This window comes from Exophiala aquamarina (assembly GCF_000709125.1).
Source record: "Exophiala aquamarina CBS 119918 chromosome Unknown aczIA-supercont1.1, whole genome shotgun sequence".
Classification (NCBI taxonomy): domain Eukaryota; kingdom Fungi; phylum Ascomycota; class Eurotiomycetes; order Chaetothyriales; family Herpotrichiellaceae; genus Exophiala; species Exophiala aquamarina.
In genome coordinates this window covers 870,393-894,351 of record NW_013550587.1, presented here as the reverse complement: position 1 = coordinate 894,351, position 23,959 = coordinate 870,393, and the positions used below count along the sequence as shown (strand labels likewise).

Below are 23,959 nucleotides of genomic sequence, written 5' to 3'. Positions count from 1 at the left end.
CTCCCACGCATTCTTACTCTCGACATATTAGCCACGCCGACCAGTCTAAGTCAAGATGCCTTCTCTCGCCAGTGCAGGCAAGGGCAAAGGGAAGAAACAAGATGCTCGTCGGTCTCGCAGTCGTAACACAACCCCGAGTTCAGTCATTAGTGCTGGCACGGCTCCAATCGGCGCGACGACAACACCTCTGCTGGACTTAGACTTGAACAAGTTACTGGTCCCGTCCAAGCCCAATTATGCTGAAGCCACCGACTATCTCGACAGTCATGGCGCCAAGGTCGAACCCAAATTGTTGCACGACATTATAGAACAATTGAAGCACTTGAGTGAATCGGCCGAGAAACGTATTGAGTCCTGTGAAAAGGCAATTCGTCTCATACACGAACAGAAGAAAGAATTGGAATCCGACCAACAAGATAGGGAGCGCCAGGCCGAGCATGCCCGTCGACAGAAAGCTCGGAAAGAAGAGTCGCAGAAGAATACCAAAGCAAAGAAGCGGAAGGACAGAGCAGAAACCCTCGACAGTGTTGAGATCAAGCGTGAAGGTATGTTCCTTATTTACCCTCACCTTCAATCTATCAGCAGTGGCATAGTCGGTTGGCTTGGCGAAGTCTCCCCTCGAGCTATCAATTGCCTCACTGTTGATGTGAGGCTGCCTCGTTTCACTTATCACTGACTTTGTTTGATAGATGAGCCTGTAAAGGTAAAGCCTGGTCGTGCTACTGGCACTCCGGGCCCTGTTGATAGCCCTTCTCCGTCGAAGAAGACGAAACTAAGCCCAGGAACTTCATCCCTGTCAGAAGTTGCCGATTCTCCAGTAGCTGCCGCTGCCAGTGCTCACCCATCTCCGGCAAAATCTGACGTATCAATGTCTGATGCAGAAGAGAACCCCGCCAGCCATGGAAAGCCTCCAATCCCCCAACAAGGATTTTTCCCGGATCCGCTTGCCCCTGATCCAATAATATACCATATTCGCGATATCACACCCGACATGTCGGATACTGAGAAGAAAGAAATCTACAGTGTCACTTCGTATCCAAAAACAGACCTCAGTGATCAAATTGCGGGCGTTCCACCTGATAAGGACTTCAGCAATGCAAAACCCAGCAACCAAGTCACTGCCAACACCTTCCTCACCTTCGTTGAACCTTATGTCCGGCCTCTCACTGAGGAAGATATGGCATGGCTGAGAGAACGCGTAAGTGGCACAAAACCTGACCAAATGCCCAGACTAATTCTGGCACAGGGCGATCGTGTCACTCCATTCTTAGCTGTACCGCGCGGCAAGCGTCACTACACCGAGATTTGGGCTGAAGAGGATGGAACCGTCTTGGTGGACAACAGCCATGACAAACTCCCAGCCAATCATCCTAGAGGGAGTGTCGAGCAAATTAACGATGACAACCTTTCATCTGATCAAGTCTCGACTGGACCTCTTGCAAGCAGACTCCTTTCATTACTTAAGTTCGAACACCGTCCACCCACGAGTGAAAGTGCAAACGGGGTAAATGAATTGAACACATTTATGGACGGTAATGACACTATGGACCTAGACGGACTCACAAATGGTCACGATAATACGGAGAAACCTCTTGCTCCTGCCTCAGCTATAGCTGATATGACAGGTTCAAAGTCTTCAGCTTCTCAACGACTTGATTACGTCCAAACCGAGGATCGACTTAAAAATGAATTGCGCCATATCGGATTTCTTGGACAAGATGAGAATCCTGATTATGACGCTCACCACGATGATGACATCAGCGAGAGAATGAGATTACTTCAAGCAGAATTACGCCGAGTCATGATCGTCAACGGTGCTCGAAAAGCTCGTTTGCTTGATCTTGCCAAAGAACGCCTTGCTTACCAAGAATACAGCACAATTCACGAGGATCTTGACAGTCAAGTGCAGCAGGCATACCTCAAACGAACTAGAACTCTTGGCAAATCAAAGAAAGGCGGTCCTGGTGCCAACAAGCCACGGCCAGGTAGCCATAACACAGCTGGTCATGGCACAGCAATGAGCGTCAATAGAGCGAGAGATATTGGTGACAATGCTCGCATGCTTATGGACCGACGTAAGCGTTGGGAGAGTTGCATTGGTCCGGTTTTCAAAGACATGAAGCACGGTATCCCCGAGCCTGGAAACAGTATCTGGGATCCGAAGATCATGGAGGCCTACGAGAAAGCAGAGATTGAAGCACTCGATGAAGAGCTTGCAGAATGATGACACCCAGTTGGTGTTGCTGTTTTGATATGCAACGGATGATGAAGCTGAAACGCCAGACATGTGACCACGCGAAGCACAGACCAGAAGTCCAGGACATCTGCATTCCGCTCCAACTTTTCATCTCCGGCACTTGATGATGGGTTAAGAACAATCACGACGATCGACCATGAGCTTCATCTAGGCTTACTCTTGCCACAATTAGTATTAATCATATTTAATACCTCCAAGGAGATTCTTCATGGATATCATTAGCACAGTCGGTTGTTGGAAAGCAATGGGACTGCAAACTGTCCCATTTCCAGCATTAGCTGCTTGGTATGTGCCATCCGTTGCACAATTCAAACCATTATATCAATGATATTGCCTTTGCACTACAAATTGCTCTTCTCTCACTGGTGCGTCCTGTATTCATGGCCATCTAAGATTTGCCCGTATACTCACCTCGGAGCATCCCTAACCATCATCCCAGATAAGCACACCTCTACCGGGCTATTGAAAAAGGGCACAGTACTCGGCAACTTTCACATAGACTGGACTGTCGGTGAACAATCATTCACACCGGAAGGCAAAGGCCGCAATGCAACGGCCCGCAGCCACATGAGGCGACCATGTAGCTGGACCGAGTTCGGTAGGAAGGGCGAGGAAGGCCCATTTAGAAGCTTATGTGCAGACTCATTCGGCGAGGAGCGTAAAGAAGGCGATAGTATGTCCTTCACTGCGATATCAAGCCCGAGAACAGTAATTGCTGCATTCGAAACTAAAAGTCCGCAGAGCCAATTCATCGACATTTCTCTTGAGGTCGAATCGGACATTTTTTGACATCGACCACGCGTGTAAAGTCCAGCGCTCTCCCAAGCGTCACCGGGCAAACAATTCTTTGGGCTCACCAGCCATTGTACATGCCCCAAATTTCCAATACGCTCCGTTCAGCCGCGACACCCAATTCCCCATGAACGCCTTGGCCACTTTTGGGACTTCTGGGAAATCCTTCCAGAGACCGCCCTCAAAGGTTCGATCCAGGTTACATAAATAAAATGGGATCCGTGTCACCGCCGAGTGCAAAGTGAACTTCCCAATGCTTTGTTTGTCCCACAGTCTGTTGAGGTGAACTTTGTCTCCGTATTTACTCAGAGCGAGGAGCGAAGGTATCTCGTCCGCCAAATGCTGGTGTAGGGTAGGGCCGAAGGAATCGATGATGGATCGGAGGTGGGGACCGGAAAAAGAGCGCTCTCTGCCCTTTAGGGAACGCAGATAGGATGCATATTCCTCGATTCCGTCGGAGAAGATTTCTGTCGGGCTCCCGGGTTCCTATTTAGCTTCACGGCATCGATACAAGATGGGGAGATGGGGAATGCAAGGAGAATGACGACGACCGGTACTGACTATGCTGCTCAACATTCGCGTCCATGATACCCTTCTCGCCTGCTGCCTCCTCAATCCAAGGGAAGAACTCCTTCTCCTCGCCGGTATGATGTGCATCTATCGCGTCATACCAGCAATACGCATAGCCCACGAAGGCCTTCTTATCCCCGTCCTTGACATATGGCGCTTGAAGATATATCGTGTTGAGAGACCTCAGCAGCAGGTTGTGGAAGACCGCCATGAAACTCGCGGCTTCGACGTACTCATCCGTATCGGAGTCTGACTAAATATCCCAGCTTGTTCATCAGATCTCCAGATAGGGCAGCATAGGTACTAAATCAACATCTCACGGTTAGATTCTTACGAGGTTCTGCGTGTACTTTGGCGTGGGTATCATCGTGAACGGCCTCGACGCCCATTCAAGGGATTCAGACGGGAGTGCCATCTTGGTCGGCGTGAGTACCTGCGAAGCACCAGGAGCCCGATCTTTGGTCACAAATCTAAACAGTAGGAGAGGAACGGCAGAGTACGCTGCCAGCAAAAGTGCTCTGCGAGGTGCGGGTGATACCCGCGATAACAACATTGCCTCGAGCCCAGGGCAGATTGTTCAATGAGTGGTGTTCTTCAACCAGGTCTTTATTCTCTGGCAGGTCCCTTGAGCAATTGTCCTATCGCCGAGGTGATTGCATCCGTATTCGTATCTGTACTTTGCCCTTGCTAGAGCCACTGGTTGTTGCTATATGCACAAGATCTAGGCTCCAAGCATTTTCAGTGGTCGTTGATGAAGGGTGTCTTGGCCTCATGAGTCACGGTGCCACTTACGCTTGGCTCGACCGCTGGGTCTCCTTTGAAACATCTTGCTGGGAGCTGTAGCCGTCGAGAATTTGCGGTCTGTGAGGATCGTCAATAAGGACGGTAAGAAGAAGAGACGTCAACGGTACTATCTAGGCGGTCCGCTAATTAACTAGATCAATAGTAACCACAGTGATTCGTACTCATAGTCCTTAGCACCATTTCACCTAGCCACTTCCACTACCTCCCTGTGAGCTATCTAGTCTCTATGGGAAGGTAGCTTGTGGGTGATTTGGGCAGGAGACTTGCGGTGATTTGGGTAGGAGACTTTGCTAGAGGTGATTTGGGCAGATGACTCGAGGTGGTTTGGGCAGAAGACTTCGGATAACCCGATCCGAATCTTACAAGTGTTGCGCAAGGTGGACACTCTTGGTAGTAGACTTGAAAACATCAGTAATGCTGATGCGTGTTTTCAGTACGTCGTAGGGAGCACCATGTATCTGTGCATGAAAAGTATCCGAGAAGATACCAAGTGTGTAGCAGCAGCATTCACCATGCGCCGTACCCGTATCCGTATGGAGTATTCGTAACCGTGTATAAGACATCTCCGATTTGTACTCGGAACACAATTTGCCACAATGACTAAAGAGTCCGGACACAGTTAGAACGTCGTCCCCACCGAAACAAGCGCTACATGGGAACAAATACGGAGCGTGGAGCCGTACCTAGATAGGAGCCTGTTCAAATGGTTCAATCAGGCACAAGTCGCCCGAGGAGACGGATACATTCATTCATAGTACTCCGTACTCCGTACTGTGCTCCCTCGTGAGGTACCTCCAGAGAAGATACACCGTTATACACGAATACATTATGATGCCATGGATGTTCTGGAAGAATATATTCCCGAGCATTCATCGCTGGGGCATTTAGCGAGAACCAACCTCGTATGCAGGCCTCGTTCCTTAGGCACCCGCCAAAACGGATGCCTTTTAGCCTAACTACCTTCATAGTTCAATTATAAGTACTCCATGGTTCTATGTGTTAACAAAGTGGTGCCAGGTCTGTCAGGCACCACGGTTTTAGATCTTCACTGATCCTCAATTTCTCCCCTGAGTACGTCCACCAACCACCGATCCCGTGAATAATACGGCGTTCTCCTCCCACGTATCCGTTTAGCCTTTTATTACGACTAAACTAATACTAATCGGGACTATCCCTGTACCGCAAAAGGACAACTTCGTCCATATTTCTTCTCATCAATGCCACGCCTTCCATTCTCCAAGGCCTGAAGTTGACGATGCTGAACGCCATTCAAACACAAGCACCTAACTTCACATAAGGATGAGCGCTCCTGGGGAGTCAGGCCCGTCTACTGAGCCGAAAGTCACCTCTGATGCAGTCGAGGAAACCGTCCTTACCGTCGAGGAGAAGAAAGACGAAACGGAGAAAGCTCCTGTCAGCAACTACTGGGTTCGCTCTTTTCAATTCAGCACATGGAATGCATTACTTACCGCTTATAGCGCATCATTTCATTTCGAACGAAGCAAGATGGATTTGCTCTACTCGTTGGACTTGGTTGCGCGGCTGGGTCGGGAGTTGTAAGTCGGATAAAACATCAATGGGAAGGCCTTTCCACTGACACCTCTCAGGCACTCCCGCTCATGAACATTGTTTTTGGACAGCTCGTTGGCGATTTCAATGGCTACTTTCTTCCCAATACCACTGTCACGGAAAGTCAGTTCAAAGCATCTGTCAACAGGAATTCGTCCGTTCCATCGATTCAATACAAAGGCTACATATACTAATAGAGCGGTGCAGACTGTATCTTGTTTATCTGTTTATTGGTAAATTTGTGCTTACCTACGTCTCGATGGTGAGTTCACAGAGTCCCTCATATCCACGCACCCAGTGATAACCCCACATAGTTCTGCTTTCGGACGACCGGGCTTCGAATTTCTGCGAACCTGCGACTGGCTTACGTCCGATCACTGTTTTCGCAACCAGTTAGGAGGATTGATGAAACATCAGCAGGCATCATTGCGAATACTGTTACCTCATCCGCAAACACTATTCAATTGAGCATCTCAGACAAGCTGCACTCACTTTTCTCGTCATTGTCCCTCACGATCGCTGCCTATGTCATCGCATTCAAATATTCATGGGCTCTTACATTGGTAACGAGCTCAGCGATATTGTTTGTGCTCATTGTTTACAGCATCACGACGCCTATAATCATCAAACTCGTGCAGCAGATTGAGAAAGCAGATGCATCAGCCGCGTCAATAGCAGGAGAAGTATTTAGCTCGATTCGAACTGCATTCTCTCTGGGAGCAGAAGCCCAATTGAAGGAAAAGTACTTTGCAAGTGTCGAGGTCTCTCGCGAGAAGAGTCTGAAAACATCTCTTCACCTTGGGCTACAGCTTGCGCCAATATTTCTCGCCATGTATTCAAGCTTTGCCCTTGCATTTTGGTTCGGCATCAAGCTCTTTCGCGATGGCCATATCAGCAGCGTGTCCACTGTTGTTACGTGGGTAACCTTGTGCCTTGTCTTTCCCTCACAATACTGATCTTTTTGCTAGCGTTTTCTTTTCCGTTCTATTGGTGGTGGCTATCTTGGGTACTTTGGCTGCTCCAATCATGAACATAACGAAGGCGATTAGCGTGTCAGGCACATTCTTTTCTATGATCGACGCCGATTCTGTTTCATACGATGGCTTGGATGAGGCCGAAGTATCTGCACATGAAGATATCGAGTTCAAAAATGTCTTCTTCGCCTACCCCACTCGCGCAAATGTCCAGATACTGAAAAACTTCGACGCACGCTTCCTGAAGGGCAAAACAAATGCGTTAGTTGGCCCGTCAGGCTCAGGCAAAAGTACGATCGTGGCCTTGCTGGAGCGCTGGTATGAAGTGCGCGAGGAAGCCAAGACCGACGAAGAAAACGCTACAGAGACTACAATTGCGGCTGAAGATTCGGTAGAGAAGAGCCAAGAATCCAAACCAGAGATCATACTAAATCAGGGCACAATTTCGATTGGAGGCGTTGATATCAGCGATATAAAACTCAAGTGGTGGAGGTCGCAGATTGGTCTTGTACAGCAAGAACCATTCCTCTTTAATGACACCATCTTCAATAATGTGGCATTCGGCTTACTCGGCACTAAATGGGAAGATGCTGATATTGCTACCAAACGGGAAAAGGTTGAGAAGGCATGCGAAGAAGCCTTTGCAGATGAGTATATACGACAACTTCCAGAGGTAAGCACTGTCACCCCTGGATACTAGAACTTTGCTGACCTGGCTCAGGGATATAACACTATGGTAGGCGAGAGTGGAATCAAATTGAGCGGTGGACAACGTCAACGTCTTGCAATTGCAAGAAGTATCATCAGAGAGCCAGCCATCCTCATTCTTGACGAAGCTACTAGTTCGATCGACGTTAGGGGCGAGAGGATTGTCCAAAAGGCCCTAGAACGCGTGTCACAGAACCGAACAACGATTGTCATCGCCCACAGACTCTCGACCATCCGCAAAGCAGACAAAATCATCGTGATGCGAGATGGTCGAAGTATGGAAGAGGGAACCCACGATCAATTGTTGTCACTGCCAGACGGGATATATGCAGGCCTTGTACAAGCGCAACAGCTCGAGAATGAGTCTGCCCCCAAAGATGACGAAGTGGACGAAGCCGACGACTTGGATACTTTAGTGAGGAAGGGGACGATAACGTCCTTAAAGCAGGGTGTCAGCGACGAAGCTTTCTCTTACAAAACAAGAGGCTTCTTCAGGTCTTTTGGACTTTTCCTTTACGAGCAACGACGCCATTGGAAGCTCTATTGTTTGGTCATTCTTGCTGCTATGGGAGCTGGATGTGAGTGTTTGACCCCGGATCATACATGCTTCGATGACGATGCTAACACCGTCCAGCCGCATTCTCCCTGCAGTCGTGGATATTCGCAAAACTCATCGAAGTGTTCCAGTTCACGGGCGCAAGATTGAAGGAACGAAGCGAATTCTGGTCGCTAATGTTCTTCGTTCTTGCTCTCGGTATCTCGGCGTGTTATTTCAGTTTGGGTTTTGCGTCTAATCATCTCGCATCTGTAAGAACCATTCTGAGATATCCTACAAAGCGAAGTTGGCTGACATTCTGAAGAATATTTCGACATATTATCGCCGAGACTATTTCCAAAACATGCTCTCAAATCCTGTCTCCTTCTTCGACGAAGAAGAAAATGCTTCAGGAGCGCTAATGTCTCGGCTATCCACAGACCCCAAACAGCTCCACGAACTAATGGGCTTAAACGGGGTGTTCCCTCTGGTTTCGATCTTCAACATGACTGGTTGTATTGCGATAGCGTTCTCATTCGGTTGGAAACTTACGCTCGTGACTTTCTTCTCCGCACTACCTGTCATATTTATCGCCGCATTCGTACGGGTTGGATACGAGCTCAAGTTCGAAGAATGGAATGCGCAAGTGTTCGCCCATAGCTCTCAGTTTGCCACTGAAGCCATTGGCGCATTTCGTACGGTGACCTCCTTGACCATGGAGGATTCTATCATCAACAAATACTCTGATCTCTTGCAAGCCCAGATCCGAAAGGCCACGAAAAAGGCATCATATGCGGCGCTCGTTTTCGCGTTGTCAGACAGTATCGACCTTTGTGTCTTGGCCTTGACTTTCTGGTCAGTATTATTTGAGTCAGGCTCTGCGATCTCCGCTAACAACACCTTAGGTATGGAGGCCAATTACTGGCTTCTAAAGAGTACAACCCTGTTCAATACTTCGTTGTATATATTGCTATCGTCCAGGGTGCACAAGGTGCCGGACAGTTCTTCAGCTTTGCACCCAATATTGCCCAGGCGTCTGCGGCTTGTAACCGTATGTTGAAACTACGTGCTGAGGTCGGCTACAGAGTCAGGTGTATGGTTACTGGCAATGCTCTCGTACCATCAGATGTCAAGACAGGCGCAAAGATCGAATTTACCGATGTTGCTTTCAAATATCCGACGCGCGAGAGCCCCATCTATCGCAATCTGAACATTTCAATCGAAAGCGGCCAGTTCGTTGCCTTCGTCGGCCCCTCTGGCTGCGGTAAAACGACAGTGATTTCGCTGCTGGAGCGATTCTACGAACCTGTCTCCGGGTCCATTCAGTTCAACGGCCAGAACGTCACTGGAATCCAAATAGCATCCTACCGCAAAGCCCTGTCGCTGGTATCACAAGAACCACGGCTATTCGATGGTACGATCCGAGAAAATCTCGTTCTCGGCCTCGACTCAGCCGAAATCACGGATGAGATGATCACCAGCGCCTGCAAGGATGCCAGCATACATGACTTCATAGTCTCGCTGCCGGATGGCTACTCCACGTCGCTGGGTATCAGCACTCAGACCGCACTGAGCGGGGGCCAGAAACAGCGCTTGTGTCTAGCGCGAGCACTCCTACGGAATCCCCAGCTTCTCCTCCTGGACGAGGCGACTTCGAGCCTCGACTCGCAGTCGGAGAAGCTCGTGCAAGCGGCGATCGAGCGCCTGGTCGGGCATCGCAGCATGACCGTCGTCGCGGTGGCACATCGTCTGGCGACTATCCAGAAAGCAGACGTCATCTTCGTCTTTGGTGAGAGCGAGGTCGGCCGAGGCTCGCGGATACTCGAGCAGGGCACGCACAATGAGCTCTTGAGGAGGAGAGGCGCCTACTGGCAGATGTGCCAAGAGCAGGCTCTCGACCGATAACGGGATTTATCTGGGGCCCAGAATCGGCCACGGGCAAGTTCGCCCTTTTTACTTTGTCACATAGGCGGGGCGCGGGCCGGGGAGTTTTATCTCTTCACTTCTTCTTTGAGAGCGCTGCGCAAGCTGCTTGCCCGTTGCAATCGTTTGATTTTCCCCTCCTACATAAAATCTATAACAAAACTTATGTGTATCATGTCGTGCGGGAGACGCGACTCCGAAGTCGCGTGTGATGTCCCATTTATCTTCCTGTCTGGTCCGTCTATCCACTAGTCTACCGTAAGAGTACTCCGTACCTAGGCGATCAAACCTGGTACTTGCTCTGCCGCCAACCATTCTAGGTAGTGGCTTGTATCCAGGTAATACTCTTGTGCAAAACCGTCAACCCAGGATGACCGCTACAGAATCTATGCTCTCTATCAGCGACTTACGCCACCATCTATGCCGACTCTCTCAAGGACCCAGAGCCTTGGGAGTCCCTTTGATAGCCCTCCCGCTCACGTGATCTCAGCCGGCTAAGCAATTCGATAGTCACCTCAAATATCTTCGCATTCTTTCCTGCCCGAGGTGGAGCCGTGGGCGCGCAAGGCCGAAATTGAAACCGAACCTGAATTGCGCTTGTGCCACGACGCAAAGTCCTCGCGGGCACCAGGATGAGAATCAAGAGTTGCTGCTGACGCCGGCACCTTTGTAGGAGCCAAGGCCGCACGCGGGAGGGAGATCCTCCGAGTAATCAGCCGAAGTTTTGAATAATTAATTAGGATGGGAGAATCCAGCCCCCACCAGAACTCCCCCCAACACATGATCCCAGATCCCAGATCCGTGCCCAAAAAAATTCAGGCCGTGACGAGGTTGACTGTTTCGCAAATCTGACGATTCCAGAATCTGTAAGAGGGAGACACGTAATTAATACATTGTTTTGGGCTTCCAGGTAAGCCGGGATGTCTCCGATGCTTTTGGGGAGAATAAGCGGTCTGATCGGCATTCTCACCCCCATTTGATCGGGAGGAATCTTGTTGGCTAAGTCCCACATTCCCCTTTGGCGTCTTTTACTTGCCAGAGCCATGGTGAAACTTCCCAGGCAAACAGGGAATGTCTTGGGACGGCTATCATTGAGTGTCTTTGCATTGTATTCCGTGATGTGGATTTCTTGGAGCAGGTTGAGATCTCTCTAGCATTAAACCGAATGCAACTCTTTGCAAATTTGAAAGATCTATCGATTTCAAGTTGGCAACTGTTTCATCGGAAATATGCTGGTGGAGGCGTCCTCGAGGCTGTCCGTTGTCCTTGTCGCACTAGTGGCTCGGGCGCATTCGACAGCGATGCATTAAGCTCGTCACCGTCGTCCACTTCGTCGGCCTCGGTCTCTAAAACACCAACAACTACCTGGTCCTTCTGCGTCTCCACGTTCTCATACTGCGTTGTCACTGTGATCGGGATGTTTCTGGTCACCTTGTACTTCGGCGCGCCCTGAAAGCCATGAAAGGTTAATGACAGGTCGAGCGTGTATGACCGAGCGAAATAGTTCCAGCATAGAGATGGTTGCGAGATTGCATCAGGTACGGAGAGTTCGAGTGCGGAAGCCGCGACGTACGATGTTTGATTGGATTTGCTTTTGCTCGTGTCGGTTTTTTCGTACACTGGCAGTGGGCGGAAGAGGATATTGGACTTTTGAGTTGACGTGGTTGACGTCCTGTTGATAACCTCGCCGCGTAGGGGTATCCGGCTTTTCGCTCTCACCGGGATGATGGAAAAGCGGTCACTCACCTGCCATTTTGTGTCGACAGAGCATTTGAGTGATTGGCGACCGTCAATGGATGTGGTTCCGCCTGGAGGAGTGTGGATTTCCATCGCCACCGCGATAGGGATGCTGATCTGTCGTTTTCCGGTTTTCAGGTCTTGGATAATGGTGATTTCGGGCTCGTAAATGGAAACCGACAGTTTGGGGCTCTTTTGCATCTTCCAACGGGCTAGTAGATCAGGAGTGGCGCCGATGGTGAGTGGCTGGCCGTTCCATAACGAAATATGTAGGTCTGGATATAGTCCTGATATTCGTACAGGTTGGTGGAGGGACCCGACTTGTTGGCCACGACAGCGAAATTGTGCCTCGATCCAGTACGAGACCTCACATTCACCCTGAACGATATGCCGGTCATTCATCGCTGTCGACTGAGTTACGCTTGTAGATCCTTCGATAGACGTGGTAAGGGGGAGAGTTTTGCTGAGACCTGCACTTGCAGATGCGTGGGTCGGAAGCTTGAAGAAAAAGTCCACGTAGTGTGCTTGGGTAGAGTGCTTCGGGTTTGAGACGGTATGCGACCGGAAATCTCCTGCTGATTTGATATCCGTTAGAGTAATAATATCCTCCAGGCTAGTTTGTCGTCCTATGCATGATGCTATAACGCCTGAAAGTGCGACATTAGATCAGAACTAGACAGTGTAGTGGATTTTGTATTACCTCGAAAGCATAGCTGCACAGTATCAAAAGCAAGTTGTCGCACAGAATCGTCAAAGACACTCAATCGCCCACTAACTCGGCGTCGATCGCTGGGAGTATTCTCCTCGCCAGCAGGCGATGAGATCTGTAATTTGGCATATATCATCATTGCACGTTGCGAACGTAGAACAACCCAAACCACGCAAAATAGTCTCAGTGAGAGGTGACTGATTTCCTACCCGAAAGGACGAGTCGGGAATATATGGCTGTTTTGTTGGATTGGGGGTGCCAAAGGCCAGCCTGGATTTGGGTACACATATCTTAACCTTTCCTCTTCGAATTGTTCGACTAATCAGATGAGCAAGAGCAAGTGGCTTATCGAGGCTAAGCTAGACTCCTCCCGAGAGCCGATAAGTCTATGGGGGTGGACCTGTTTGTCCTGTGAAGTTATCGCCGACTTTTTGGGTTTCTGGTGCCCGCGTTCAGCAGGGCTGGATGTAGTACGAGCGGGTCGGAGTATCCCGCTCCTCAAAGCACGCCTTGTCCATGGCAAAGACGCGCAGCTGACACTTGCGCGAGTCCTGTTTCTAATTGCTTTTGTCGCGTTTTATAATCGCCTGAGATCGGTTTGCGCGATAAGCAAGCTCTGCCTATTAAGATGAGCTCGCGACCCAGTTGGCATCTCTCTCCCTACGCAGGCGAACATTGGAAGGCCAAGATAACCTGGCGCGTGAGTCGCTGCGATCAGGTCAGTAACGGACTCGTTTCTCGCCTTGGTGCCGTTTTCGAGGGAGAAATGAAAGAGCCAAGTGGGACTAGTCAGTGTCTACCCCAAGATTGGGCGATCTAACGTACAGCGATCCATGTGGGATCCAAGGCGTGTCCCATCCCCAAGGGCTGGAGCACGAGGCAGATGCATCGAATGCGCCAAAATGAGGCCCCATCAAACATGGAGGCGCAGAAAGCAGGGAAAGCCAAGGAAAAACCTCACGATTAATTTTCTAGTGCCCGCGGGAGAGATCAACTAAGTCCGTTCGGCACTTCGGCCCTCGGTTGAGTTGTTGATGGGACGGACCCTCAAAGGGGTACTGCGGACCTTGGGGTTCTTGTTATTGCCCCCCTCCAGTCCATTGACGAGCTCGCGCTGTTGGACTTTAAGTTCGTACAGAGCGTGTATATTCCCCCCCGGATAGTTTTGGCCCGAGGCGAAGACCTCGCACGAGCAGTGAGGTATCCAATGGAATCGATTAGCGAACCTTGGGGTTTAGGCTAAAGCTCTGAAGCCGCTACCTCGGGAGCTTACTACGGGCTCCAGAGTACGAATACATTGGCAAGAGATGCAGCTGTACGTACCCACTTGCAACACGAGCGTGGCCCTGGGAGTCTGGACAGCCTGGTGCTGGAGCCCATTGTTACCTAAATAGTTCTAGCGTATTCTCCAGATTGTCACCACATGACCCACATCACTGAGGCCGGGGATAGGCACTGGCTGAAGATATGCAACCCCACCTCAACAGCCTTGCCTCTCGCATCGAGCTGAAATGTCGTACAGAGGCAGGTCAACAACAAATATACCACATGTCTGCTCTATAGCGCACGGACGTGCTGGGCTGCTGGACGTGCAAATTAAACACGAACATTATGCGAAACCTGAGTCGGTCACGCACGCTGAGCGGCCGCGATACGAGCATTGAGTCAATTACCATTCCAGTCATCTTTCGAGGTGCCAGCTTCGTGTTTGAGTACTGGGTGCGTAGGATACCTCTGACTAATAATAACTCCTTTTGGACGCCGACTGCTGATAGAATAATCATTGTACTTAGCACCAGACAAGCACTGGCGTTCCCTCTCTAAATCCAGATTCAACATCCCGTGGCTTCGTCGAGATCAGCCACGCCGAGATGCTTGTTTGGACTGTTGCTTCAATGCAGTCATCCTGCCCGCGACGCACGTTCTAAGTTAGTCAATCCACACAAGGTTGTGTGACACACCTTGTCCTCTCAATTCCCAAATGCGTTTACTAAGCAGAAGCCCTTGGACTACGGAATGTCGAAGCACACACACTCGATGTACACTTTTGCTCCTCACATATTATAAGGCTACGTAGGAGGTTTGCCACACTTATTGGGTGGGTATGCACCCAGGTATGTCCTCCTTCGTCTGCTTACTCATGCTAGACAGAGAGTACAGAGTCAGGATGTGATTACTACTCGTAAGTCGAAAATGCATGGCTTTCCCCACTTCCCCTCCTGATGCACCGCCGCATAACCTGCCTCATCAGTCAACGCCAAGATCTCGGAAAGTCTAAGCTCACCAGGCATGTCGAAGTTGATCTGTCAGCCTCTATCATTCAGGTCCAACACATCTACAACCACAAAACTCGGCCGGGCTAATCTCGAACCGCGTCCAGGCCGTTCGTTCTAGATGGTGCTCTTGACCGTGTTCGAGCTCTCAAGCTCCGTGTCTAGTGCATACCATGGCCGAGCCAAGGATGTCTCAGTCATCTTCAGAACCACGGAGGGCCTGTGAAGAATGCAATCGCAAGAAGACAAAGTGTGATATGAAACATCCTGTCTGTGGCCTCTGCTTACGCACTGGGAATACTTGCCATTTCCCCTCGAAAAGGAAGAAGCCTGTCTCGCGCAAGCCTCAACTGAAGGCACAATCACGCCAAATAAGCGACAGTCTTTCCAAATTGGTTCAAGTCCTTGAAGCTGCATCTCGCTCAGAGGGCGAAGAAGGCCAATCACATGCTCGTCCGTTGATAACAAATTCAGTCCTTCGAGACTCACTTAGAGGATTTCTAGCAGAGATCGACTCGTCACAGAAACAGGTATCTAACGATTCTGAATCTCTTACGCACCATCCGCATATTCCATCATCCATTGAAGACGACGAAGAAAGCGAGGAGAAGGAGCTTAAATCCATTGAAGACGGCTCCGACAATACTGTCAATCACAGAAGCACTTCGATTACTGACCAAGACGCGGAATCAGGCACCCCGCCCAATACAGGGAAAGGGACTGCTGAGATTACCTGCTCCATGGCTGTAGATTTGGTCTGCCTATTCTTCGACAAAATTCAACCGTGGCTCCCTTTATTACATCGACCGAGATTTCAAGCACATTTTGAGGCAAAAATACTAGTCGATGGAGATGTGATGAAAGGCCTTTCTCCTGATGATGCGCTTTTGTTCTACAGCATGTTTGCGCTCTCTGCGAGATTCTCCAATCATCCGGCATTCAGCAGTGTTCCCACGTTCAAAAGAGGTCATTGGTTTGCAGAACAAGCAAGACGAATCTACACCCAGGCGCGTCCAACACAGACACCGTCTGTGACATATTTACAAGGCTGCATTCTACTCGCAAACTACTTCTATACTTCTGGTCCAACACCCCAAGGATGGGTTCTAATCGGAGTGTGCGTCCGTTTGGCTTACGAGTTGGGCTTATCAGAAATAGATGATGAAGATTGGACTCCAGTCTCTCCTATTGGAAATATAGACAAGGAGGAATTGAGACGAGCTTGGTGGTTAGTATGGGAATTGGACACCTTCGCTTCATGCGTCTCCCGGAGACCGTATGCAATTGACCGCAAGAGGATGGCAGTGACGCTACCGATCTCGGATGAAGCTTGGTTCGCAGGAACCGAGATACAATCAGCAGAGTTACTTTATCTTCAAGGCCAGTCTTGGCGATCTCTATCCGGTTGCAGTAATCAAGACGAAAGGGCTTGGTTCCTCGTGGCGAATCATTTCATGGCCACCATACACGATCGCTTGCAGCAACGACAAGATGTGTCAATGGATGAGAAGTTGACATTGCAGAATGAAATTGTTTGCTTTAAGCTAGCACTGCCAGCAACGCTTCGATTGGAAGCCGAGAACTTGATATTTACGCCAGAGACATTCGCAAAATGCAACTGGGTGATTGGCATTCATCTAATGCTCATGACTATATCTTTCATGGTATCTGGAATTGCGACTGCCGATGCCGATGATCGTAGCGTCTCAAGTGCCAACAACACAGTGTTGCCGTCATTGCGGCATCGGGCGATTGAACTGTCAAAAATAATAGGCTTTTGGGATGCAAGATACATAGCACTTGCACACCCTTTCCTTACCTGCATGACCCTACCAACATATGCGATTGATGGAGAGGTATTGAAGACGCAGCCTCTCATTGTCACAGCGCATGACCTGGCGAAGCTTGTCCTAGGCCATTTTAGTGATAAATGGAAGCTAGGTTGTGTTGTTTCGGGTAAGGCAATGTCAATTTACATGTGCTTATTGCTGACGTCTTCTAGAAATCGCAAAGATGCTGGAACGGCCTGGTTCCCTAAATGTCGAAGAGAAGCAACTCGCAAGAAGATATGCGGTGTTTTTCCGCATGCCACGGCTCACAATCAATAGCCCGGTGGGATCTACAAGCCAGAATTATGGATATGAGGTCAATCAAACCAGTGCCGGCGATCCTTCCCAGTACCTAGGAGAGATGATCAGTCATCAACAGCCCGGCCAAGCCCCAGACGAATACCCGCGGTCAGTAAGCATGTCTGACAAAGACGGAATGCCCAACTTTGCAGCATATGGACAACAGAACTTTCCGAATCTTCAAGCAAACATGTACGATGAACAAAACGACCTTGACTTTGGGTTTGCTGAATTTTTTGGTGGCTATCATGACCTCGACTTCATGCAGCCACCAATCAGCTAGGCCTCCAGCAACTGGATCTTCTTTACAGAAGAGGCTCACGGCTAACAATCTTGACAAACTACTGCACCTTCTTCTACGTCAGAAAACACTTAGTGGAATCCACTGCATTAGCTCGGTTGAGGTGCAAGTTGTCATTAGTCGAGATTCGAGAGTAGTCTGAACAAGCCGAATCTCATCACGTGACCGGCATTGTTGACGCACCGGGTTACACCGATAGCTTGTGTCGCCATGTACACACTACACGGAAAACCCGGTGATCAACAACTGGCATAAAGACACGGGGCAAGCGGGACAAAGCACGCGGGGCATACCTGGGCTAATATGATGCCATAAATGCCTTGAAGTCGACATATGAACCCAGCCCATCTCCGCACCAGCCATTTCAGTATCAAGTGCAACTATCCTCCAAATTTCCTCCTAGCCTCCTCATTCGAAAATATCGGCAATGGCGATCAAGAAAGTGCGTGTTATTCGACTTGCACACGTAACATACCAACATCCCGACCTAGAGAAAGCTCTGACATTTTTGTTTGACTTCGGCCTTGTGGAAGAACATCGAACGCAGAACAAAGTTTACCTCCGCGGCCATGGAATCCAACCTTTCCTTTACGTTGCTGAGCAATCACCTGACAGCAAGAGACATTTCATTGGAGGCTCTTGGGTAGTTGACAAGCTCGAAGATTTGGAGACTGCGGCTAGCAAGCCTGGTGCCACTCCCATTCAAGACAGTGACGCCCCAGGAGGTGGTCAAATTGTCACTCTCACTGATCCTAACGGTTTCAAAATTTCATTTGTGCATGGGCAGAAGCTACGGAAGGAAGAGCCTTCCGCAGTCCACCTCGAACAGAAATCCGACCAACTTCCATCAAACACAGCTGTACAACAGCCACGCAAGGGCACCTTTCGAAGATTTAAGCAAGGCGCAAGTCCAGTGCACAAATTAGGTCACTATGGGTTTGTCGTTCCCGGTAGTAAATTCGATAGCACACTATCATGGTACTTGGATCTTTTGAATTTGAAGCCATCAGATGCAGTCTTCAATCCACAGACAGGTAAAGAGGAAACAATCTTCAACCACATTGACCTTGGTCAGGAATATACCGACCATCACGTGAGTCTGACACGGGACGGGGTTGATCTTATGATGCTAACAAGAGAATTAGAGCCTGTTTTTTGCCTCGGGACCTGAAGAAGCTCCACCCCATGTACACCACTCCAGTTACGAGATCAATGACTTTGACACTCAGACCCTGGGCCACGACTGGCTCCGTTCTAAAGGCTGGACAAATTGTTGGGGCATCGGAAGACATGTGCTTGGCAGTCAAATTTTCGATTACTGGTACGTCTTCATCAATCATACTCTAGCTGCATCATTGACAATAAGGCTGACGCTGGGTATACAGGTTCGATGGCTCGGGCAACATTGTAGAACACTATTCAGATGGTGATTTGGTCAATGAAGACACGCCTTTTAGCAGAGAGCCCGCAGCAGCAGATACTCTGCATATTTGGGGACCGAACATCCCTTTAGGATTTTTAACAGGGAGAATCGAAGATGCTGGCAAGGAGGCTCCAAGACCACCGGATGTGCTGAACTCGACACCTGCTCAACTTCCACAGGTAGCAGCTTAGTCAGCTTCAAGGAGTTGCCTAATAAAACGTGTCCCTTTGCCCCATAGGACATGATTGGTTACGCATCCGCCTTAATGTTCTTGTGTTGTGTTGTGTCATGCTCTGTCTCGTTGTCGGATATAGCTCGTTTCCAACTAAACTAGTTCTGGAAATAGCTTGCTTCGAACCCGGTGATACCGGTCTAGCAAAGTTTCGAGTTGCACTGCAAGATTTTAAAGGGACCGGAAATTTACCTCATTCAGCTCCCCTGATGACCACAATCCAATGCTTGGTCTTGGCGTAAGGCTGCCAGGATTCCAGATACAGTAACTATGCCGAATTCAAGAGATAATTCAATCGACGTCTGAAGTTGGTGCAATAATTAATTTGGTCACTTACAGTCTCTACACTTACCGTGTCCTTGATCGACTCGTTGTATAATTGCTTCTTCAAACCGTCCAGATTATCTATTGCAGCTGCGCCTTTGCAACACGTTTGCCACCTCTCCAGGATTAAATTATCACTCAAATGCGACCGCTTGAAATGTCCTGAGAGCTCCTCATGGATCATACCAAGGCGTTAAGCCAGAGCACATGATATACAAATCAATTGGAGGTTGTCCGGGTTTGATAAAGTATCCAACTTGATGGCAGCTCGCCTCTTACGAAGGACACTGATATCATCCTTGAGACTTAAGGGGTGAGGATCGATCGAGAAAGCATCGCCTTTTCAATGCATTATGCACATCCTCTTCAGGACATGTCCGGAGCTCTGCCTTCACCAGACTCTTCGATTCATCGAAGGAGGGCGAAAAATAGCATCTCTCTCCCCTGGGACAAGGCACCGGTCATTGCCAGCACCACGAGATGGCAAGACACTCACTGGATTTGGTTGCCCCGCTGGCGCTGCCTATCAAAATAGATGTCCTCAAACTTCCTCGGCTCCCAAAGGACTCTCGTCTCGTGTCAACCCTTCTCAATCTCTCGCAGCAACCAATGCGAACAGCACGGCGAAACCGTCTCGTCTGGCCTCAATACCTGAAAACGTATTTCTAGAGCCTCAAAGCCCCGCAACCATAGTACTGGTAGACACCGAGAAAGCTTTGAAGGATATGCTTCTCAAAATACAGGGTTTACCAGTGAAACCACCTTCCCTGTACATCGACGCAGAAGGCCATAACTTGGGACGAACTGGAAGTTTGGCACTGCTTCAGATTCTGGTTACCCCGCTGAACAGTATCTTTGTTGTTGACATTCATGTCCTCAAAGACGCTGCTTTTACTCTATGCACCGATGAGAGCACCATGACTTTAAGGAAGATCCTAGAAAGCGATGAAATACCTAAAGTCATCTTCGACGCTCGCAATGATTCAGATAATTTATTCACCGAGTATGGGATATGCCTTGGTGGTGTACGGGACCTCCAGTTGATGGAATTCTTTTCGAGACGAGATGCTCCGGGATTCACGGTGTTGGGCCTCGCAAAATGCGTTGAGAGGCACTTGTTTGCTTCTCCAGATGTGATTCAGAAATGGAAATTGCAGAAGGAAAGGGGAAAATTACTATTCAACCCGAGGTTTGGAGGTTCACCGGACGTGTTTACAAAGAGACCACTATCGAATACCATGTTAGCATACGCTTCTGGCGACGTTGAGCACATGAGTGCATTATATCACAAATATCGACGGAGACTGCCTCTACGTCGCTGGAAATGGGTCCTTGAAAAGTCACGCAAGCGAGTATTGACATCGCACGCTCCTGCCTTTGCGTTGGAGCATGATAGAAGATGGGTTGCCCCTAGTTGGACTGGAAATTGGGATCATGATGCAAAAGAACCTGTCTCAAACTCTGATAAAGGCAATGCTGAACCAATCTCTCCCTCTCCTCTTCCAGGCACCTCCCTTACAAAGACGCCTCAAAACGACGCTTCGGTGGTTCTTACAACTGCAAACTCAACCGTAGAAACACCGCCTCGAATATCACAGCCCCTTTCAACTATCAAGGGACCATCTCGTCAAGCTGTGGCTTCAAGGTCACAGCGGTTGATACGCCGAATATTTGACATGTAAATTTATTGGTTGCGAAGCCAATTCGAGCTTCATCATATGACATGGCAAGGGAATGTCTTGTATGTAGCGTCTGATACTCTACACCGAACAAAACCTCCACCGCCATCAATCGTTCGAATATGCATCTCCTTATCAAGTTATAGGTTATTGCCCAATCGATGCCTGGTCGGGGTTTAGCCCTTTAATCCTGCCTCCGTCGGCCACTGATCAAGGCTACCGTACTCGGTACAGCAGCCTTTTGCAAATCATCATACGCCCGGGTCCGCCCAACATAAGTTCTCCGTCATCAGTAAGGCCCCAAGGGACCCACTGCATAATAAGCTTTGAGCCGCCATCAATTAGGCATAGTCAATTTCCAGGCTCAGGAAATCAGTATTCTTAGAACATCTCACTGCCTTATTTCGGGGCGTGCTCCAGGTTTCAGTATGCATACAAATCAAGATCTCCGAGGCCTTGAGACCAATAGTCCAAGATTAGGCCTCCAGCAAGAGGGATGTCGGAGACATTTATCATATTTTGTCTCCGAGCTTGACTACAGCCGTCTTATAAATATTTACAAGTGCGTGTGTACACTGTATCAGCGATGTATCACAATTGGAGTCTCGAAAGGCGAATCAGGGAATCAAAATTTTGCTAGTTTCATTATTGTTCCCTTCATTTTTAAGCCAAAATGACCCAGAAGACGCATATCCTCTGCGCTCCATTTCCAGGTGCCGGCCATGCAGTCAACATGTTCAACGTGGCGACCACAATCGCGAACGACGACATCACCGCCCACGTCTTGGTCCTGAGCAGGAAGGATGGAGAGAAGTGGATGCGTGCCACCGGACAAGACCATAACCCTAATGTGCACCTGCGAGTTCTTGGAAATGGCCAGTGGGAAGACTGGCATCCGGAGGAACCAAGGGAGCTGGTCATGAAAGTCCGCAGTGCCGAATTCAATCAAGCAGTGCGCGAGATGATCGAGGAGATTCGCCGGCTTTTCCCTTCTGATAGGACGACCGCGCTTATATGCAATCCTCTCATGGGAGGATTGCCGGAGATGACAAAGGAGCTTCAACTTCAACTCCATGTGTTGAATCCCACTGCTGGTATGTTCCTATCCTTGTCTGACTACAACTGTGTGATCCTTCAAGAATACGCCCTCATGAGATCTTGATGGAGATCGAGCCCTGACTCCGAATTTCTTTGATTGCTGAAAGCCATAATGGATGCCCTTCGTTCCAGCCCGTTGATACGATGTAGCTGACTTATTGTTCCCGGTTCGTCGAAGCCTACATGATACGACTTGGTTCCCAACATCGTCCCGACTTAGACTCAAGGCGAAGAGTACTCCTTAAGGGAATTGGAGGCTCAATTGAGGACCTCGAAGCTGAACCCGACGACGTTATGGACTTTGCTGGCCCTATGCTGCAAATGTCGGGCGTTACATTAGCAGCAGCCCAGGGGATGATATATTCGAACACAAATATTGGACTCGAAGGCGACAGCTTTGAGCAGAGCCATTTACTTCCTGCACCCTTCGAGGACAAGACAATCAAATACATGATAGGACCTATACTACCACCTTGGTATGAAAATGCTCTGGATAGAGGAGCGCGCCCCAAACCAAGACTATCTGCCATGAGTGACGAATGTATTCAATTCATGAACAAGCAGGCTTACCAATCAGTCGCATATGTGGGTATGGGCAGCCACATCGAACTCACCATAGATCAAGCCGCTTTCCTCGTTGAAACACTACGCAGAACTAATACTCCCTGGGTTCTCCTTTTTCGAGAAGGCACCGAAGAGATGAAAAGGAGACTAGGCGAGGGCTTTACCGACGGAGTCGTCACCGCGTGGGCGCCGCAACAAGACATATTCCTCCACCCGGCCCTCAAATGCGTGATCTCGCACGGAGGGTTTGGCACCATGATCGAGGGAATTTATGCTGAGCAGCCGTTCATCACAAGTCCTGTCGCATCAGACCAGTATATCGACTCGAGAGTCATGCGCCATCTCGGGATGTGCGTTGGTACCATTTCAGAAAACCATTACGAGCCAATCATGGGTAGAACCAAGCTTACGCCTTTTTGGCCAGATGACGGCGGGAAGACGATTCAAGCCTTATTCGACCGTGTTTTTGGCACCACTGAAGGAGAAGCAGAGCTTGACAAAGCGAGAGCCGCATCAAGAGCTCTAAGGAAGCGAATTGTTGAGGCGAAGGCGAGAGATGCATCGACAGCCATGGCTAAGTTGAGAGCCACTCTAACCAAGTAACAGTTGGATCTATCGAAGAAGGATAGCCATTGTCAGCAGGATTGGTCGATCTGTTTTTGATGCCCCTGATAGATCGATCCTCTAGAATCTGGATTCAAAGTAAAGCTTGCAAGAGTAAGATCATCAATCTCTAGTTGCCTTCACTCCTCCTTTTTTGGTCTTTTTGACGCACAAGAATTTCAACGCAGAGCCCGATATTTGACTGTTACGGGCCCATTCCTCAAGCGCCAGCCCAATGACAGTTCAGCCGCTAGCAGGAATACGAAGCGAACGTGGGATTGCATTCGTATTAAAGGCGTCGGCAATGCAACCCGTGGCAGATCTATGAAACAACGGCATGGTGGCTCATAGTCACCACCTAAAAAATTATCTCATCTATTCCACCTCAGGTGTGATACATATGTCACTGGCCCAGGCCCCCACCACGCCGCAGCCTGTTTAGAAGTGCCGACCCGTGAAGGACGCCCAAGGATTCCGAAAACCTTGACGAGATACAGCAGTGGAGCTTTTTCCTGTCACGCTGTCTCGATCTCCATGGGTCAACCGGGGTACTCCTTTCCTTAGCGAATCATTCGGACATAGATTAGCGCAGCCTGCCGGAGTCGCCCCTGAAATGACAGCTGTCTCTAGGTGCCTTTCTGATACTTCATTCCTAAGGAGACTTTCTTTTCCTTGTTCAATTGGGGAACAGGAGCCGGGCAGGATTATGGGCGAACTTCGAAGCTCACCCCATAGTAAGAGTTCGGATCTTACAA

General features: G+C 49.3%; 8 protein-coding genes across 8 annotated transcripts; 6 read left to right on the top strand and 2 right to left on the bottom strand.

The window, feature by feature from the left end:
* Positions 1-55: 55 nt before the first annotated feature.
* A1O9_00324 (uncharacterized protein) lies at positions 56-2,224 on the top strand (the record flags this gene model as incomplete). The annotated part of the gene is made up of 3 exons (XM_013409488.1): positions 56-545; positions 690-1,198; positions 1,247-2,224. 3 exons carry the CDS (start codon positions 56-58, stop codon positions 2,222-2,224), a joined length of 1,977 nt encoding a protein of 658 aa, XP_013264942.1.
* Positions 2,225-3,085: 861 nt separating this feature from the next.
* A1O9_00323 (uncharacterized protein) lies at positions 3,086-3,830 on the bottom strand (the record flags this gene model as incomplete). Its single annotated transcript, XM_013409487.1, has 2 exons — positions 3,086-3,516; positions 3,611-3,830. 2 exons carry the CDS (start codon positions 3,828-3,830, stop codon positions 3,086-3,088), a joined length of 651 nt encoding a protein of 216 aa, XP_013264941.1.
* Positions 3,831-6,042: 2,212 nt separating this feature from the next.
* A1O9_00322 (uncharacterized protein) lies at positions 6,043-10,114 on the top strand (the record flags this gene model as incomplete). The annotated part of the gene is made up of 9 exons (XM_013409486.1): positions 6,043-6,146; positions 6,200-6,254; positions 6,307-6,908; positions 6,961-7,291; positions 7,388-7,639; positions 7,688-8,252; positions 8,309-8,481; positions 8,535-9,064; positions 9,115-10,114. 9 exons carry the CDS (start codon positions 6,043-6,045, stop codon positions 10,112-10,114), a joined length of 3,612 nt encoding a protein of 1,203 aa, XP_013264940.1.
* A 1,392-nt stretch (positions 10,115-11,506) lies between these two features.
* A1O9_00321 (uncharacterized protein) lies at positions 11,507-12,714 on the bottom strand (the record flags this gene model as incomplete). The annotated part of the gene is made up of 2 exons (XM_013409485.1): positions 11,507-12,516; positions 12,570-12,714. Coding segments are annotated over 2 exons (1,155 nt in total), but the record flags the coding sequence as incomplete, so codon positions are not given.
* Positions 12,715-15,024: 2,310 nt separating this feature from the next.
* A1O9_00320 (uncharacterized protein) lies at positions 15,025-17,263 on the top strand (the record flags this gene model as incomplete). The annotated part of the gene is made up of 2 exons (XM_013409484.1): positions 15,025-16,807; positions 16,854-17,263. 2 exons carry the CDS (start codon positions 15,025-15,027, stop codon positions 17,261-17,263), a joined length of 2,193 nt encoding a protein of 730 aa, XP_013264938.1.
* A 445-nt stretch (positions 17,264-17,708) lies between these two features.
* Positions 17,709-18,895, top strand: A1O9_00319 (uncharacterized protein; the record flags this gene model as incomplete). Its single annotated transcript, XM_013409483.1, has 3 exons — positions 17,709-18,374; positions 18,427-18,602; positions 18,667-18,895. The coding sequence occupies 3 exons, from the start codon at positions 17,709-17,711 to the stop codon at positions 18,893-18,895; spliced, it is 1,071 nt and encodes a 356-aa protein (XP_013264937.1).
* Positions 18,896-19,613: 718 nt separating this feature from the next.
* On the top strand, positions 19,614-20,942 carry A1O9_00318 (uncharacterized protein; the record flags this gene model as incomplete). Its single annotated transcript, XM_013409482.1, has 1 exon — positions 19,614-20,942. One exon carries the CDS (start codon positions 19,614-19,616, stop codon positions 20,940-20,942), a length of 1,329 nt encoding a protein of 442 aa, XP_013264936.1.
* Positions 20,943-21,612: 670 nt separating this feature from the next.
* On the top strand, positions 21,613-23,204 carry A1O9_00317 (uncharacterized protein; the record flags this gene model as incomplete). Its single annotated transcript, XM_013409481.1, has 2 exons — positions 21,613-22,033; positions 22,216-23,204. 2 exons carry the CDS (start codon positions 21,613-21,615, stop codon positions 23,202-23,204), a joined length of 1,410 nt encoding a protein of 469 aa, XP_013264935.1.
* Between the last annotated feature and the right edge of the window lie 755 nt (positions 23,205-23,959).